Source organism: Neolamprologus brichardi, chromosome 15, assembly GCF_056152115.1.
Source record: "Neolamprologus brichardi isolate AB-2024 chromosome 15, ASM5615211v1, whole genome shotgun sequence".
In the NCBI taxonomy this organism is placed as follows: Eukaryota; Metazoa; Chordata; class Actinopteri; order Cichliformes; family Cichlidae; genus Neolamprologus; species Neolamprologus brichardi.
In genome coordinates this window covers 10,405,079-10,421,091 of record NC_142118.1, presented here as the reverse complement: position 1 = coordinate 10,421,091, position 16,013 = coordinate 10,405,079, and the positions used below count along the sequence as shown (strand labels likewise).

Below are 16,013 nucleotides of genomic sequence, written 5' to 3'. Positions count from 1 at the left end.
TAATTTCCAAAAGCAAAGTCCAGTGTGTTTACTTCACTCGCAAAAGGTTGAAAGAAGCAGAGGCAGCGTGTCAGTCTAGATCTTTATTCTGGAGAAAAATGAGTCCCAGCCTTTTAGTGAATAAATACAAGTCACAGGCATCCCGGCCAGTGGAGCTGCATATGTGTAGATCTCTGGTTGTGATGAAGCAGATTTCAGTATCAAACAAATAACCCATTTAAAAAGAAGAAAAGATGAGTACATATCAATGGAAAGCACGAAAACAAAAATCATCATAGGAAAAAAACAAAGAATCTTCATTGTATGTGTTATAGCCAATATACATAATATATCACACAGCATTTAAGAATTAACAAAAACAAAAACACTTCTGCTGCTCCTGCTGGTGAAGCTTATAGCATCCCGAGACACTGGTTTGTAACTGGAGACAGGAAGTGTGGTCGAGCACATACAGGTGCATCAATGAGCTCAGCGGATTGGTCGTTTACAGCAAACACATGATGTCATTTTAATGACAAGGCACAAGTGCACAGAGCTGCTTCTCATGAGAAATGGTCCTAGTACTAGTTTGGCATTTACTTTTTCCATCATTAGCAAAATTACAACTATCCAGCATCAGATTTAAAAACATCCATCCATGAAACCACCAGCAGAGCTGCTTTGCCATCATATGGGATAGATGCTACAGATGAGATCTTACAAATGTTCATGTCATAAAGATGGTGAGTTGATCACAAAGTTGGTCATTTGCGGATTAAAATGCAATGTATTGTCAGCATATTACAAAATCCATTGAGTTTTTAATCACTTTTCAATTATTACATGCCGGAAATGTAGTTTTCTCCGTTTTAATGTAGATTTTGACATGAATGTTGATCAGAAATCCTTATTATAAGTCTGATATGGCACAAGTGCAGCATCAGCCCCAATACAACAGCAGAGATTCAGATCTCAGAGCCGTGATGTCTTCCCACAAAGTCATCTTCCGTCACTCTCAAACACACACGGGTATTTCACACGTAAATGCTATGTCATAAGCTGTTTCGTGATTGCACAGCCCATAATTAATATACAAGTTAAGGCTTAAGACATTCATTGCTCACATACTGCGACTGCATAGACAGGAAGGAAGTGAGAGCCAACAAAAACGTCTTCAGCAGGATATTCTTCATTGAGTCTCTACCAGTGACGCCCCAAAGATTAAATAAAAATCACTTTTCTTATTTCTTGGCAACATTATTTATCTAATTGCCATGCCAGTGAGTATTGCAGATAAAAATGTACAGCAGTTGAAGGTTTTCCTTTGTTCAGTTGTAGTTTTTGTGATTTGAAAGTCACAAATTCAGTCAGAATACTTTGTCTTATATTCTGATTCACTACAACATGTCAGCATGATGTTGACATTAACATTGGTTGTGTCCAGAGCTAGATAGAAAGAAATATTTGGTTCAGATTGTCAGATTTATTGATAGTACAGAGGTATAAAGTGCTGCTATTTAAACCCCTCCCATACACTTGCACTCTCTGATACAATCCCTCTGCTCATCCTGCTGATGCCGGCCAGCTTGACTTTAGCACGGGCCGTCCACGTGACGGCAGCTGTTGAATCATTGGAGTCCAACAGGTTAGCGTAGCGGGAGGAGTCCTCCTCTTGACCCCGTCCACACCAGGAGGGGAGCTCTAACGCCGTCGCCGGGATGCTCAGGGAGCTGGGGGATGACTCTGCCACGTCCCCATTTTGGCTCTTGCCTACCGGCGCTTCATCAGGAGCAGTCTCAGCGAAGTTCTCCAAGTGTGGTGGTTCCCAACCTTCTATCTTCTCCAGTTTTTTGGCAGGGGAGATTTGCCTCATCGTCATCGTAACACTCTCCCAGAAGCAGTTGGCCTTCTCTGGCTTGTCCTTCTTCTCTTTCTCCTTCTCCTCATCCTTCATTTTCTTGTGAGACCTTTGAGCAGGAAATAGATATACAGTTGTGGTCAGAAATTTGCATTCACTGACATTTTCAAGGCAATTTTGGATTTTTTTATCATTTCTTTGAGTTTTCTTTTCTGGGTGGAATGATTGTACAGCATACATCTTTGATTACTTTTTAAAAAAGCACATTCCAGTTTATAGCAGATTTGAACTGTTTGAATGCTGAACATTTAAGCAATTTCTTTCATATGAGCGTGACAGTTTGGGGTTTCTTCCAAACCTTGGAAAAGTTGTGCCACATCTGAAAAACACCTGATTACGCGCAGTTGTTTGAACTGATGATTTCAAACAACTGGAGAGATTTAAATGAGTGTATGCAGATACGTGAGCCTATGTGGATTAGAAAAAAAATACATTCACCCAATTCTTGATTTTTAAAGTCATTGCAGATGTTTGCTGTACAATCATTCCTGGTAGAAGAAAAGTTAAAAGAAATCATTCAAAGTACAAAATCACCATGACATACATTCCAATGATGAGTGTCTGTAAACTTATAACCATAACTGTAGTCTTAAACATGTTGATATACAACAGCCACTTACTAAGAACCACCCCTCCATCCTCCTCCTCCTCCCCCCTGTCCTACATAAACAGGAGCTTCTGGGTGGGAAACACTTACAGTGAGCTATTATATAGGAATTCCTGTTGTTTATCAAAGCAAGTGAACTGATTAAGATTTCCACCTTCATACATGTTCCACTATATATATATATATATATATAATTTTTTTATTCATTTATTTATTTATTTATTTATTTATTTATTTATTTATTTATTTATTTATTAGTGGGTAGCTGTGACATGACTAAATATACTGTGACATGACTAAATATATATACACACACAAATACAAGTGGTTTTGACATGGATCCATTATATTTAGTGAGGAGTGTAAATGTTTGTACTTCACACACTTGACCAGTAATGGCTACTGAGTGCCTCTGTATAAACATGATGGAAACCAGAAATGTTGTGGGTAGCTGTGACGTGACTGTGCATTTACTGCATGCTATTAACCAATCAATAATTTCAGAAAGACCATTTCTTACAACATTGCCATCTACACCATGGTAGAAGCGAAAACAGTGGAGCGGCTTCTTATTCTTATTATTCATTTGGAGTTATTTTCTGTCAGATATTCTACTTTGTGTTAGCTCCGTTTTTCCCCCCAGTAAGAGAAATATTTGGAATATGATAAAGGTAATAAGCACATAACCTCACCCTTTGCGGTCAGCCAGCTTCTCCCCAGTCAGCAAGAAGCGCTCGTCATCTTTAGATGAGAACATCTTCTTCTCCCTCCTGTCTTTCTTGGACATGATCTTCTTCACTTTGGCCTCCTGAGAGACACCAGCAAGACAAGAGTGTTTTTGAAATGCCGATCTGACTTGATTTCACTCATCTGTTGCATGTTAGCTTAATATCTCTGTATGCCTGTTTGTGAGTGATTGATACACCCTGAAGACGAGGATTTCACAAAGTTGGCTTTGCGGGAATTGAGAGGAGCAGCATGTTCACACTGATGAACGTGCAATTTTTATTTATTGTTTTGGATTGGGGAGGGGGGAATTTCTGTTATGGGCCTCACTGGCATAGAGCACATTCCACCAGGAGATCCTCCACTCCCTCTGAAAATCCCAGCCTCCCCGTCACATCAGAATTCCTCCCTGCCATGCCCTCGCAGATTTCCGCCGAGCACTGACGCAGCCGTCCTTAGCGACCGCGGAACAAAGTTTTGGCTTTGTTTCTCGCCTGGGAAGAATTCCCAAGGTCAGCTATCAAGGTCTTGACTCCTACTCACATCCGTGCTCGCCTTTGCTTGAGTGTGCATTCTCAGTATACACAATATTACATGATTAATGAGCTTAACCCTGACACGACCTTTCAACTGCTTTTATTGTTCTCATACTTATGAAGGACTTTAGTTCAGGGCTCTGTGTGCAGTACCTGCACAGATCTCTGACCAGAGGAAGCCACCAGCAGCTACAACAAACAAACAATGAGCTGGATATGAAATCAGCTGTCTCCCAAAGCCAAACAGGAACACGTATGATAAGATCTGTCACCAACAGAGAAAACAAACTTTACAAAACTACCACTACATAGGCTCCACTAGCTAAAGCCAGACACATGCAAATACTTAAGACACAGCTCATATCTGTGATGGATCTTTAAACACTTTACTCAGTGAAAATGCATCATATCTCCCTGTGCATCTCACTCAGAGGAAGTCTCTTTGATTATAAGTAGAAAAAAAAATCCCAAATATCCTCCACTCACTTCTCATCCTGAACATGCCTGCAGGCAAACTGCCCCCTACCAGTTTCCTGTTGTTTATTATCATCAAAAAAAACCATTTACAAAACCTAATCTCAGCTGTTTCAGCACCCTGTCTCAACTCTTGACTGCCCAGCTCTTGTTCTCCGAGTGCCATCGAGTGTAAACTGCATAAGGTTTGCAGAAGCAGTTCGAGCTGTCCAGCAAAGAAACCGGAGATCCCGAAAGAGTTGGAGCCTTTCTCAATGGACGTATACGAGTGTATGTGCTTGCATGCATGCCTGCACAAATAGAGGCCTGCCTATTCTGCCACTGTGCTCTAACCTCTGGGCCTCTAGATCCAAAGCAGCTCAGTGACTGGCCAAGAAGGTAAAGCAAATGGCTCGCTGGCTCTCTGTGTTATTCACGCTTGGCAGAACAATGGAGGTGTTATGGACCAAATTCTTCTTTCCATACCTCTGACATTGAAGCCGAGGGATTGCTGCATGAATTGCAGACATTGGGGATAAATTCAGGGGTGTTTTAAGCTCACAATCAGGCCTTGGTTATTATGAACATTATTTATATCACCAATTAATTTCATAATTGATCTAAAAACTGTCCAGTGCACCAAAAGCAACAGTTTAAAGGCGTAGAACCACAAACAAACCAAGATACTGAACTTTCATATACAGGAATCAAACCACTGACCCTCCAATTAATAAACAACCCACTCTACGCCCTGTGCTACCTCTCCTCTGCAAGGTGAGGGTTGTCTTCTTAGCCCATATCTTAACCCAATCTTATGCATCTTTATGCATAATTTACAATCTTTATATTCTGTAAACAGAGCCCAGAGAAAACACAGGACTATGGGTCAATTGCAATACCTTGAAAAGTTCTAGTGGGTTTGCCTTTTCTAATGACACCAAAAACAGCTTTAAATAATAATTAAAAACAACAACATTTATGATATATGCTTGTTTGAATTTGATAAAGTGAATAATAACATGTTCCCATATTTCCCACGAAATTGAAGCCAGCAGCTGGTTGTTTTAGCTTAGCTTTGGACTGAAAGCACATAAGTGGTTTTAGGGGCCTCATGTGGTAGTCATTGGGGTATATTTTTTGTCCATTAATTTGCAGTTTGACTCGTTAACCAATTAATTAATCAATTCATTATTTTTAGCATTAGATAAAATGTATAGAACAGAGTGGTAGTTCTGAAAGTAAAGAAGCATCTGCCCATGAAAGCCTATTTTTAAGTACAAAAGCATGTTCATTAAGCTTAATGAACATTGTTGAAGCATCATAGAGTGAAACAGCAACAGGTAACCTCCACTTTCAGGGCTCCCTGTGCACTTAGTGAGTCCTAATATGAGCATGGAACAACAGAGGGTGAAAGAATTGCAACCTTCCACAGTGTCTGTGGCTATTTTCAGCCATTGTTTTTCTTCCACACTGATTGTTCCACTCCAAAAAGCCCAGCTCCTCGAAAGAATGCTCAGTTTCCTTCCCTTCTCCAGCTCGGCCACCCCGTCCTCACAAACAGGACGGTGTATGAAATATGTCCTGTGAACCGAGTCACAGTGGCTATACAATAAAGCGAGCGACCAGCCGGGGTTGAAAGACAATGAATCACCTGTGTGCGGTTTCAAATCAGACTTAACAAGTTCACACACAGCATGTCTTTGAGTAAAGGCCCGCCGTCAGCACATATTATAAGATGAACAGAGCGCTGAGATAAAACTCACCTCCACAGACAAAGGACACATGTCCTCAAACCCTCATAATAAAACCATTGTTTATTATATTTACAGCAGTGATGACCAAGCCGATTTAGCTGATCAGGTATGAGCTTTCCTCCAGCAGACTCACTTTCAGTTCAGCTAATTTGTGACTCCTTAAATCTTATATTTAAGGAGTCACAAAATATTTTGGTCATTGTTTCTAAGAGCTGTGAGGATGCAGTACTGACTGACATAATTAGTGCTACATGTATCAGTGCCTGGACAAAGTAAAATATAAGCAGTCAGACAGGTTTTAAGATGCTTGCTTATTAAACAGAAAAGATGTACACACGCACTAGAAGTTTCAAATGAACCAGGAAGGCTGTGTGCAAACTGTGATGGATGCTTACACACAGTCACAGTAATACATTTTAATCGTTGCTTCTTTCTCATGAATATGTTTGGTTAATTTTAGGGGTTTTAAATGTATGATCTTAGTGAACATTACTATGATTACACAACCTGTATGCAGTGTGGAGCAGGCCTGGTTGAACCCTGAAACACATCTTAATTGGATGTCCCAAAGCACCGAGAGATGTCTGCTACAGGTTGAGGCACAATAAAGCCGTAAGAGAAATCACCAAATGGACGGTCAAAGCTAATAAACACCAGGCCGTCACCACTTGAGGCTATCAGCCTCCAAAGGGAAGGGGACGTTGCTTCAAAGGCAACAACAACTGCCTGCCCCACATTTTGCACCACACCTCTAACTAGGAGATGCAGCCAGATCTCAGAAAGTCTTCCCGCACTCCACCCAGATGTGATTCTCCTATCTAGGTGCACAAAAACCATCTTGCTAGTCAAACTTGTTGTGCTCCAGGAGGACACGCTGTCCATTTCTCATGATCTGAAGAAAGCCACGTAGTAAAATCTGGCTGATGAGACCTTTGTCAAAAAATGGCACGCAGTGTCATTTCCTGTCAAAGTTGGCTGTGAACAGTGCACGATTTCCTGCAGAAGATCAGCTAGGAAAGTAAAGCATTAAAGAGTGCCACTAGAGAGTTAGCGAGCCCAATATGGTTATGGTTGATGAAAACTCGCAGGTTGAAGCCTTCTGCAAGTGAAGACTAACTTTATCTTCTCTGATCCACTGAGGCAAGGCATACAAGTTAAGGGGCAAAATGCTGTTGACCCTCAAGTACCTGCTGAAAAACAAGAGGATTCCCAGAAAAGTGGCCTTGTACTTGTCTTAAGCTACAAATGTACCTGCATCATAATTTTGAATGGAAAATATTCCAATTTGTAATTTTGCTTTGCTCAAACTATTTACAAAACCATGTTGTGATATGACATCAGAGGTTTCCACAAAATAAAAAAAACGATACTTTAGATGACTGAACTGAAGTGATTTAAATAAAGGAAACAGTCCACTGAAAGATCAAAATGACCTATTTTTTTCTTTCTTGGGATAAGGCTGACAATACAAACGCACACAGTGACAAAACAACCCAGACAGTTTTCCAGCGATAAGGTTAAGGATAAGACAGGGGATGATGGCTGACAGCTGGTGTGTTTACAGATAAACAGTGCAGTGACACTGCGCTTGTGCATGCGTGCGTGTGTGAACTGACAGAGCATTGGCCATTTAAAGCATCTGGATGTTTTGGGCGACATAAGATTGACTCTTTCAGGGTCGATTCCTGCGATGTTCTGAGCGTGTGCACAGAAAGATAAGCGTGGGTCGCCTGAGTGCATATCTTTGAGCGGACAACCATCACGTGTCAACTCTGTAAGCTGATGTATGTTTGGAAGCAGATAGTGTGTTTGCGTCTGTGTTCTGTCTGAATAGCTGTGAAGCTGCTGTTTACCTTGGAGACTGCAGTGACGGCTTCCTCATCCTCTTCCTCTCCTTGTATGTCTTTGTCCTAGGACACACATACACCCGCAGTGAGTTAAGACAAAAAGCAACCTTTCCCCGCCCCAAAACAGAAACTCTCATATTTTAAAGCAGGGATTGTGTGTTTGCGGACTGTGCGCATGCCTTCCTGTTAAAAAAAAAAAAAAAAAAAAAAGGGAGGCAACCGTTTTCAAGTGCTAACACAAACACACCGTATTTGGAGTGCGAGATAGAGGGATGGAGGGAAGAATGAATGGATGGATGGATAGAGAGCTGGGAGAGACGGGGGGAAACCACTAAGCTCTGAGGGCAGATTTAAACAAAAGGGAGAGAAAACAAACCCATGACCTCTTCCCTTAATGGTCCTCAACAATATGTGGACTGAACAGAGCTATTTTGGTCTCATTGTGTTTCAGTCTGCAGATTTTGTTTTTAATATAGACGTTGTATAATATTTGTGTTATTTGTGTTATTATGTGACACCCTTTGTTTTGGCTTTTATATGATTGCCAATGGGCTTGTGCATTTTGTTTAACCATGTAAATAACTCCATTCACCAATATTCTACCTCTTATTATTTATATAAGCAATTTTATGGTCTGCTTTAATACTTGCACGTTTATCCACTTTTATTCCACAATGACTCCTCAAAACTGTAGTAGGTTATATACATTGTTACAGGGATATTACAGTGATTAGAGCAAGCTGTAGGTAATAAAAGCACTGTGCTGCAGTGGTTTGACTCATATCTAATAGACTCCAATTTCTTCATGTAAATGGGGAGTCTTCTTCAAATACTTTAACTATGGAGTTCCACAGGGTTCTTTCCTAGGACCAATTCTGTTTACATTACATATGCTTCCCTTAGGCAGCATCCTTAGAAGGCATAGCATACATGTTTTCTAGAGTATTTAAAAGCAGACTGGGATGGAGGTTTCTTCCTGTTAAAAGGGAGTTTTTCCTTTCCATTGTTGCCAAATCACTTGCTCATAGGGGTTCATCTGATTGTTGTGGTTTTCTCTGTTTTCACTTTATTATTGTAGGGTTTAACTATAGTTGCACACCCACAAGAAATATGCAAGAAACAGAAAGAAGCAAACAATAACAGTTCACTAAATTTTAATTTTTTCCAAGACCGTTATATTTGCACTTCCACAAAGCTCCTCTAGTCTACAATTTGAAGTATCCTCGGCAATCATCCCAAACCCAGAGTTGCCCCTGATGCATGAACATTAGCTTAAAAGTGCTTAGGTATAGGGAAAAGGGCATTTGTGTGAAATGGATGAATTAGGCCTGCAGTAGGAAAGCACTTGCTCTGAAAGTAGAAGTACTACTGTAAACCTAATGGAGTTTTTATCAGAACAGTAATCATTTAGTTACATGCTACAAGAGTGTTTTCATTTGTTAGCGTCATAAAATTACCACGATAACTGAATGAACAAGTATAGTTTAATGTATTCAAACAGAGGTGGGTAAATAAAATCTGCATTTTTTTCATATTAAATTTGAAATACACTTTTTTATGTTTTTTTTGTTGAAGTACACTCCTAGTAAAACATCACACCTAAATACAAACCACTACACAATATATTGATGATCATTATCTTTGTCACTACCTCAGTCATTCCCTTACGACACTTTTTCCACCTCACTTCTTCCTGGAATTCTTGTGGACATTTCCAGGTCCTTTTCTTTTACCACCTGCCCACCAGTTTCAGTCACCTGACACCTCTGTCATCTCTTCCAAATCATGGCATAAGTATTTATACCAGCCATTATTTCGGCTTACAGATCGTCAGTGTTATTTCACGCCATCGTTTTATTTCAGCTGTATTTACATCTAACTTGTTTTTGATCCAGCCTGTTTTGCCATTATCTGTTAAATATCTCTTAAATAAATATCTCTTCTTAGATTCTAACTGTCTCAACTTCTACACCAAGATGCCAAATGTGAAAATAAGCAAAAGCATTTTTCAAAAGCAATATTTGCACTTGAAAATACTTTACAGTTTGATAAACTTCAGACTCCTTCAGAATTTTAAATGACATATCCCATCATCCATAACTTGCAGTTTGATTACTTAACTTGCCCCAGAAGACTTAAGGATATTAAATCATGATAAGTAGGTGGATTGAAGTCATTAATTCTGCAGCCAAGCCTCTATAGGAGCGGCGCCAGAATTCCTGCTAAATGATCAAAGCTACATTAACTTTTAACATCTCCTAACTCTATGGGACAGAGGAGGAGAGATGGTGGTTGGACATGTCTGAGCAAAGTCTGCTAGGTCTCCGCCACCTGAGCTGATCAAAGATACAGTCTCACACAATCGCTGACTACTGTTTGAGCGTAAAAAGCATTAACAACTTCAGAACAGAGAGTGTTAGGGGGAGGGAGGAGATTCAGGGCAAGGGGGAGTAGTGTTTTGGAAAAAAAAAATCCTCCTAACAGAGATCAGGAGTTCTTATTTCGCACCCCCAGGGCGGCCTTTTTTGCATTCTCACTTTCCCTCTTTATGTCTGCACACAAGTGTGTAAATTTAAGCGCAGTGTTTCACAACCGAGCTTGCCGGGCGATAAAGAACCACTCTGAATTCCAATACCAAAGAAGCAGTATTTATACTCCACATTCTCCAAACCCAGGGACACAGAAAGCATTTCAGGAAACAGTTTAATGTCTTGGGAAATATGCTTATTTACATTTTTGCCAAAGGTTAAATGAGAGCATGCATGCCAGTATCACGCCTGTAGACTGAATACCAAGCAAGTTTGCTCGGCTTAAAAGAAAGCCTGTAAGTGGAGAGAAAGGCCACATGCTTGTTCATGGAAGCAGAATGAACAGAGCACCACTATTAACACTCTAGCCACATCATTTGAATTGATGTATACCTACATTTTTTGGGCTTATCATCATCTGCATTTTATCCCAGTTGTCATTACCCCTACTTTTCTCTTTATTTGTGCTGTTGATTCCTTAACATGTACCTCTTTCAGTTTATTTCCTGTTTTATTTTGAAGGTTTGATCCTTTTGTGGCATATACTTCCATCCTTTGGTCTTTTCCCACTCTCCCAAGTGTTGGATTAAACTCACCTGTTCCTTGTTATCCATCCGTGTAGTCTTTATCAGGTTGTTTTTGTAATCCCTATATTTTCTCTGCTGGCTCTCCTTCTTTCTAGATTCATCACAAAAAACTAAATAACCATTCAACTAATATCCTTATACTAAACGGCTTCATAAAATAGACTCCCCCACTGTTGCCATTCTTCATCCCAAGTTAAACAAGCCATCTCCTGGTCCCTGTATTGAACAGCTAAATGCAGAAAGCATTCAGACAGATCCTATTTATGACATTTTTAGTGTTGGACTGAGGCAAACTTGTGAGACCAAACAAGTGTCTGAGGTCCAGGAACTCAACTCTCTTCCCTTCAGCAGGGGATCACATTTCCTTTACCTTTACTATCCTCTTTATGACTCAATGATTTAGAAGTGAGGCCTTCAAAGGTTCACTAGACGTGATGTATACTCTTATTACCCCACTTCACAGTCATGGTGGTTTTATATAAGCATTTAGGAGTGTTACTGCCGTAAGCCACAGGCAAACAGGCAAACACACCTTCTGCAAGCTGACAGCTGCTTGCAACTTGTTGAACTTCAATAGAAGTGAGTGGCAAAAGCAAGCAGGCACAGGGCCTGCTGTCACCCCGGTGCACTGTTCATAGACAAAAGGAATGATAGTGACTTCAGGCTATGCATTTCTCTGCTCTTGCTCTTTTCTCCCTCCCTGTCTCTGTGTTTTACTTGTCCGTATCTGTCCGACTGCAGGTCTCTCCACTATTACACCCAAAGAGATCTGCCGTCTTGTGATGACGATAAGCAAAAATAAGATTTTGATCAGGAGATTTAAATACATGGAAGTATATTTGTCAGACAAAATAACAGAGGAAGAGGTGTGAGATATAACACAATGAAGGTCGCTGGCTGACTCCTGGGCCACCTGGATATATGTGGGTGGAGAAAGCTAAAGAGCAGGATTTCAGATTCTCCTAAGCAGAAACTTGACTCCTGATGGCTTGAGTGTAGGCGCACAGTAGCCAACAGATCAGACTATTGTTGTTTTGAGTAGTTTCCAGCAATGTTCTCTTTTTCAGGAAAGCTACACTTAATAACGAAAAATGGTACAGAAAAAAACCCTCTGAAATCCATACAGTGTGACTCAGCACAAAGTTCAGGACAGAGCTCAACAAGACTATTTTAGTTTTCTTCATGATTATCACTTAAATAATCAGGTGTTTTTCCCATGTTGTGCTTACAGGCTGTCATCTTGTCTATTTTCTGTCCTCGATTTGTCAAGATAATTAGTAGATTTGGTACTTTTTGTAGCTTTTGTAGCTTTAAAGTGGATTAATCCTTTTTGGGGTGGTCTTTCTTGTTTTTTGTTTAAAAAGTACAGAAGAATTCAAAAGGCTATCCCTGCAATTTCATTGTGATACAAAAATGCTGCAGATTCGCTTCGCTCTCCTCTTCGGTTGCTCTGCATGTGGTAAATCAGACAGTGCAGCTACGTCAGTTTGAATAACTGGAAGGAAAAAATCTTTCCTTTGCAGACTTTGTTATCATAACTTTAATCCTGACTTCATCCTGTTGGGTCTTTGCTGTGTTTACAGCATTTTATGATCTGACCCCCTGACCCTTTTATGTACTTCAATGCCATGCAGACGGGACAAGACCCCTCCTCCACCCACCTCCTCGATTGCTTTCCCAGGATCTCTAAAGAGCAGCTTGCTGCTCTGATCCTAGGTCAGTTTATAGGTTTTTTTTTGTGACCACTGGCGACAGAGACACAAAGTGAACTCAGAGCAGCTCTGTCCCCTACACATGTAAGGGAAACATGCGTTATTTCCCAACTGGAGGTCGATAAAACTAAGCCAAGGGTCACAGATATCAGCACTGTCACAACAGCAGATGAAAAATGTTGGGAAATGGTGTTGGTGGATTTTCCCAATTGTGTACTGCATGACAAATGTATACATGTAGTCTGAGGTGTATACAGGGATGGAGGTGCAGGCAGTGAGTAAAATATGACACTGATATGATTAAGGAGAGCATTTTTATGTAATTGGTGTTGCAAATGTCCTTAAACATGTGATTCACTACTCGCTCTACCAAAAAGAAAAAACCTAAAATCATGGCTGGCCTTTTAAAGAAGCTTTGATCATGCATACAGTAAGCTGATTACATACCGCAAGCATGACAAAAGCACATTATTTTGTGACTCCAACCTTTATGAGGAATAAAATATCCCATGAGTTTTAACAGATTTATCTATGTATCCAGAGATTTGGAAGCTGCCCGTCCTCCTCCTCTTTCACTGGAGCTTCACTATTCAACTAGATGTGAGCACCTTATGCTCACTCGACGTAGGCTTTTACTCAAAACCTGATCCAAGAGGTTAAAAACACCACCACAAGAATCTCAACTGATAAACATGTCACCTTGCTATTTCTTATGAGCAATGAGTCATGGCTGGCTATCCTTGTGTGTCTGTGGGTGCATGTGAATCCTCCCCCATGCTCCCATCAGCATGACAGAGCCCAGCTGCTTACAAGTGCTGATACAGAGGTTCTTTAGACCTCTCACACTCTTATTGTTTACCTGGAAAATATGGGTAACAAAAAAGAAGAAAAAAAAAAACACAACCCACAACAAACAGGCATTTGTGAACCATGCCTTCTTAAGTACCAATCACACCTCTGACCTTTACGAAAACTGCAAATAGATTCAAAGTTGCGTGTAAAACCTAACCTACCGTACATTAAATCATATCCATCTCTATAATAACATGCTGAATTTACCCTCCTGTGTTTTATTTTATTTTATTACGTTTTAATTTAAATTATATTTCTTATACTTGAGCAGTATTGTGCCAAAATTAGTCCAGACACTCTAACTCTTAGATTCAGGCTCCCTTCTTTGACCTCCAAGCTGCATTTTCTAACTTGAGTTTCAGCACTTGTGCACCTCCTCCATTTCTTTGTTTGAAGTCTATTTGGCAACTTTTATAAGAAGAAAACATAAAAAATAGAAGAATTATGATTTGTCATTATTTAAACAGATGTATAAATATTCAGGCTACTTTATATTCTTATTTGTGTTTATTAAAGTAATTTTTAAAAAGCCTGAGCAGGTGAAATCAATCATTTTGATACAGTTTTCGATGTTTGTATTGCTACAATTTTACAGCTTCCCGAATTCATCCGAGTATAAGCGTACCATTATTAGCAGTGAATGCCTCTGTTTGCTTTTTATCCGTGTCATTACCTTATAGGAGTGATGATAGTGCCAGGACATGTCGTCCTCCTCTGACGCGTAATCCACCAGCACTTTACTCTTGGTTTTCTTAAACATATCTCCACTTGTCGCTGAAATGGACCGAGAAAAAAAAAAGTTGTACGAGAAACTCTGAAGTCGACCCCGCACTGTCCTGCGTCGCTTTGTCCGTCTTTTCTTGATAACTCTTTCAGCGACGCATCACCCTAGCCTTTGAACTCTTTCGGTGGTTTCTCTAGCCGAGAATCGAGACCGCTTTCTCCGTTAGCGGCTCATTCATAGACGTGCCAGGAGCTGGGTGACGATCGCGATTCGTTTCGTAATAGTTTGTCGTGCGTTTTTACGCAGTCTGCGCGACCACCTGGAGCTCAAGCGCTCGCTCCTCCCATATCCCCCTGCTCCTCCGACTGCTTGAAGTTGCCATGGAAGACAGAGGAAGGGGTCACACGTTTCATCTCCAGCCAATAACAACGCAACTCACCTATAAATGAAGAGGAAGTATACAAGTATACGCCAAGAATAGCTGTTGTCACTATCTCCCCCTCTTTTTTATCTCTTACCAGGGAGTCAAAATGTATAAATAGTGACATCAGTCTGTTTTGTATTTGAATTAAAGGCGCAGAAGAAAAACTACAGTATCAAAACTATTAGCTTCAACATACTCGTATTAGTATGTTGCTGCGTTGTTTTTTCTGAAGTGGCACCAGTCATAATTTATTTGTCATTGGGGACATTAATTTATAACATGTTATCAGGTCTTTCTAAAAATGTGCTTTAAAAGTCGCATATGTAAAATTGTAAGCTGACGAAAATAACCAAGACTAACATTTCTATGTGTATGTGTTTCGTATAAAGACGCACCAACATGTAATACAGTCTAGAGTAAATTGACAGAAAATCGAGATACCTTAAGGTGCATGGAAACTGTAATTACTCGAGAAAGGCTGGACATGCCTGTTGTGTCACATTTGCTGTCTTATCATTGTGGCATTGTATTTCCATAATCTGTTTCCCATTTGCAGCAAGACTCACTGGAAGCTTGGGGAAAATATTATTTTGGTCTGTGTTTCAATCAAGTACCAAACAACTTGTGACACCTGCGCTATTTTTACCCTTAAGAGCACACAGTATTCTTTAATTTTTAAATATTTAGTTTAACATTGCACTTTACTTATCTTTTTAAGGAAAATTTGGAGAATCACCAATTGACCTAATCTCTCGCATGTCTGTGGACTGTAGAGGAAATCCATATTACCAGGAAGGAACACACGCAGACATGCAAACTCCTCACAGAGAGACCCCAGCCTGCATTTGAACCCAAAAACTTCTTCTTGCTAAGCGGCAACACCGATAACCACCAGACTACTGCGCTGTCCCAAACTTTTGTTTTTATATTTTAACTGAGCTTCTGTAACAAAGCAATTTTCCCCCTGGGATCCATAAAGTATTCTAATTCTGATGACCACACAGAAGAAAGAAAAATAAAATAACAACAACAATGTACTTCTGGGGGCATAGCTGTGATCCAGACCCTGTTTGATTTTTGTTTTTTCTCACAGCCATTGTTTAAATATTTTTAGCTACTCCGTTTCAGATCAGAGTGTCTCTTAAGATGTGTTAAACTGTTCAAAGGGTTTTTTTTCCTCTTGACTATTAGCAGTTAAACTTCAAACTTCAATAAAAAGCTGCTGAGTCACTCATTAACAAGAAAAACACATGCACAAAATCTTTAACAGTCTGGTCTCATGTTTACTATACACAGCGACTGCTGGGTTAAGCATGAGCCACTGTGTATTCATTTAAAAATCTCTTTTTCAAAGACCTCTGGTGCC

General features: G+C 40.0%; 1 protein-coding gene across 1 annotated transcript; it reads right to left on the bottom strand.

Moving 5' to 3' along the window:
- Positions 1 to 56: 56 nt before the first annotated feature.
- si:ch211-225h24.2 (testis development-related protein) lies at positions 57 to 14,579 on the bottom strand. Its single transcript, XM_006797069.3, has 4 exons — positions 14,173 to 14,579; positions 7,827 to 7,883; positions 3,197 to 3,312; positions 57 to 1,946 (listed from the first exon to the last, which is right to left on the bottom strand). The coding sequence occupies exons 1-4, from the start codon at positions 14,257 to 14,259 to the stop codon at positions 1,493 to 1,495; spliced, it is 714 nt and encodes a 237-aa protein (XP_006797132.1). The 5' UTR covers positions 14,260 to 14,579; the 3' UTR covers positions 57 to 1,492.
- Between the last annotated feature and the right edge of the window lie 1,434 nt (positions 14,580 to 16,013).

What these genes read in the sequence shown, in the direction of transcription:
- si:ch211-225h24.2 (XM_006797069.3), bottom strand. Translation starts at nt 14,259, where the DNA reads ATGTTTAAGAAAACCAAGAGTAAAGTGCTGGTGGATTACGCGTCAGAG. An exon ending in ACTATCATCACTCCTATAAG is followed by an intron (nt 7,884 to 14,172) that starts GTAATGACACGG and finishes TGTGTGTCCTAG; the next exon opens with GACAAAGACATACAAGGAGA. An exon ending in CCGTCACTGCAGTCTCCAAG is followed by an intron (nt 3,313 to 7,826) that starts GTAAACAGCAGC and finishes GGTGTCTCTCAG; the next exon opens with GAGGCCAAAGTGAAGAAGAT.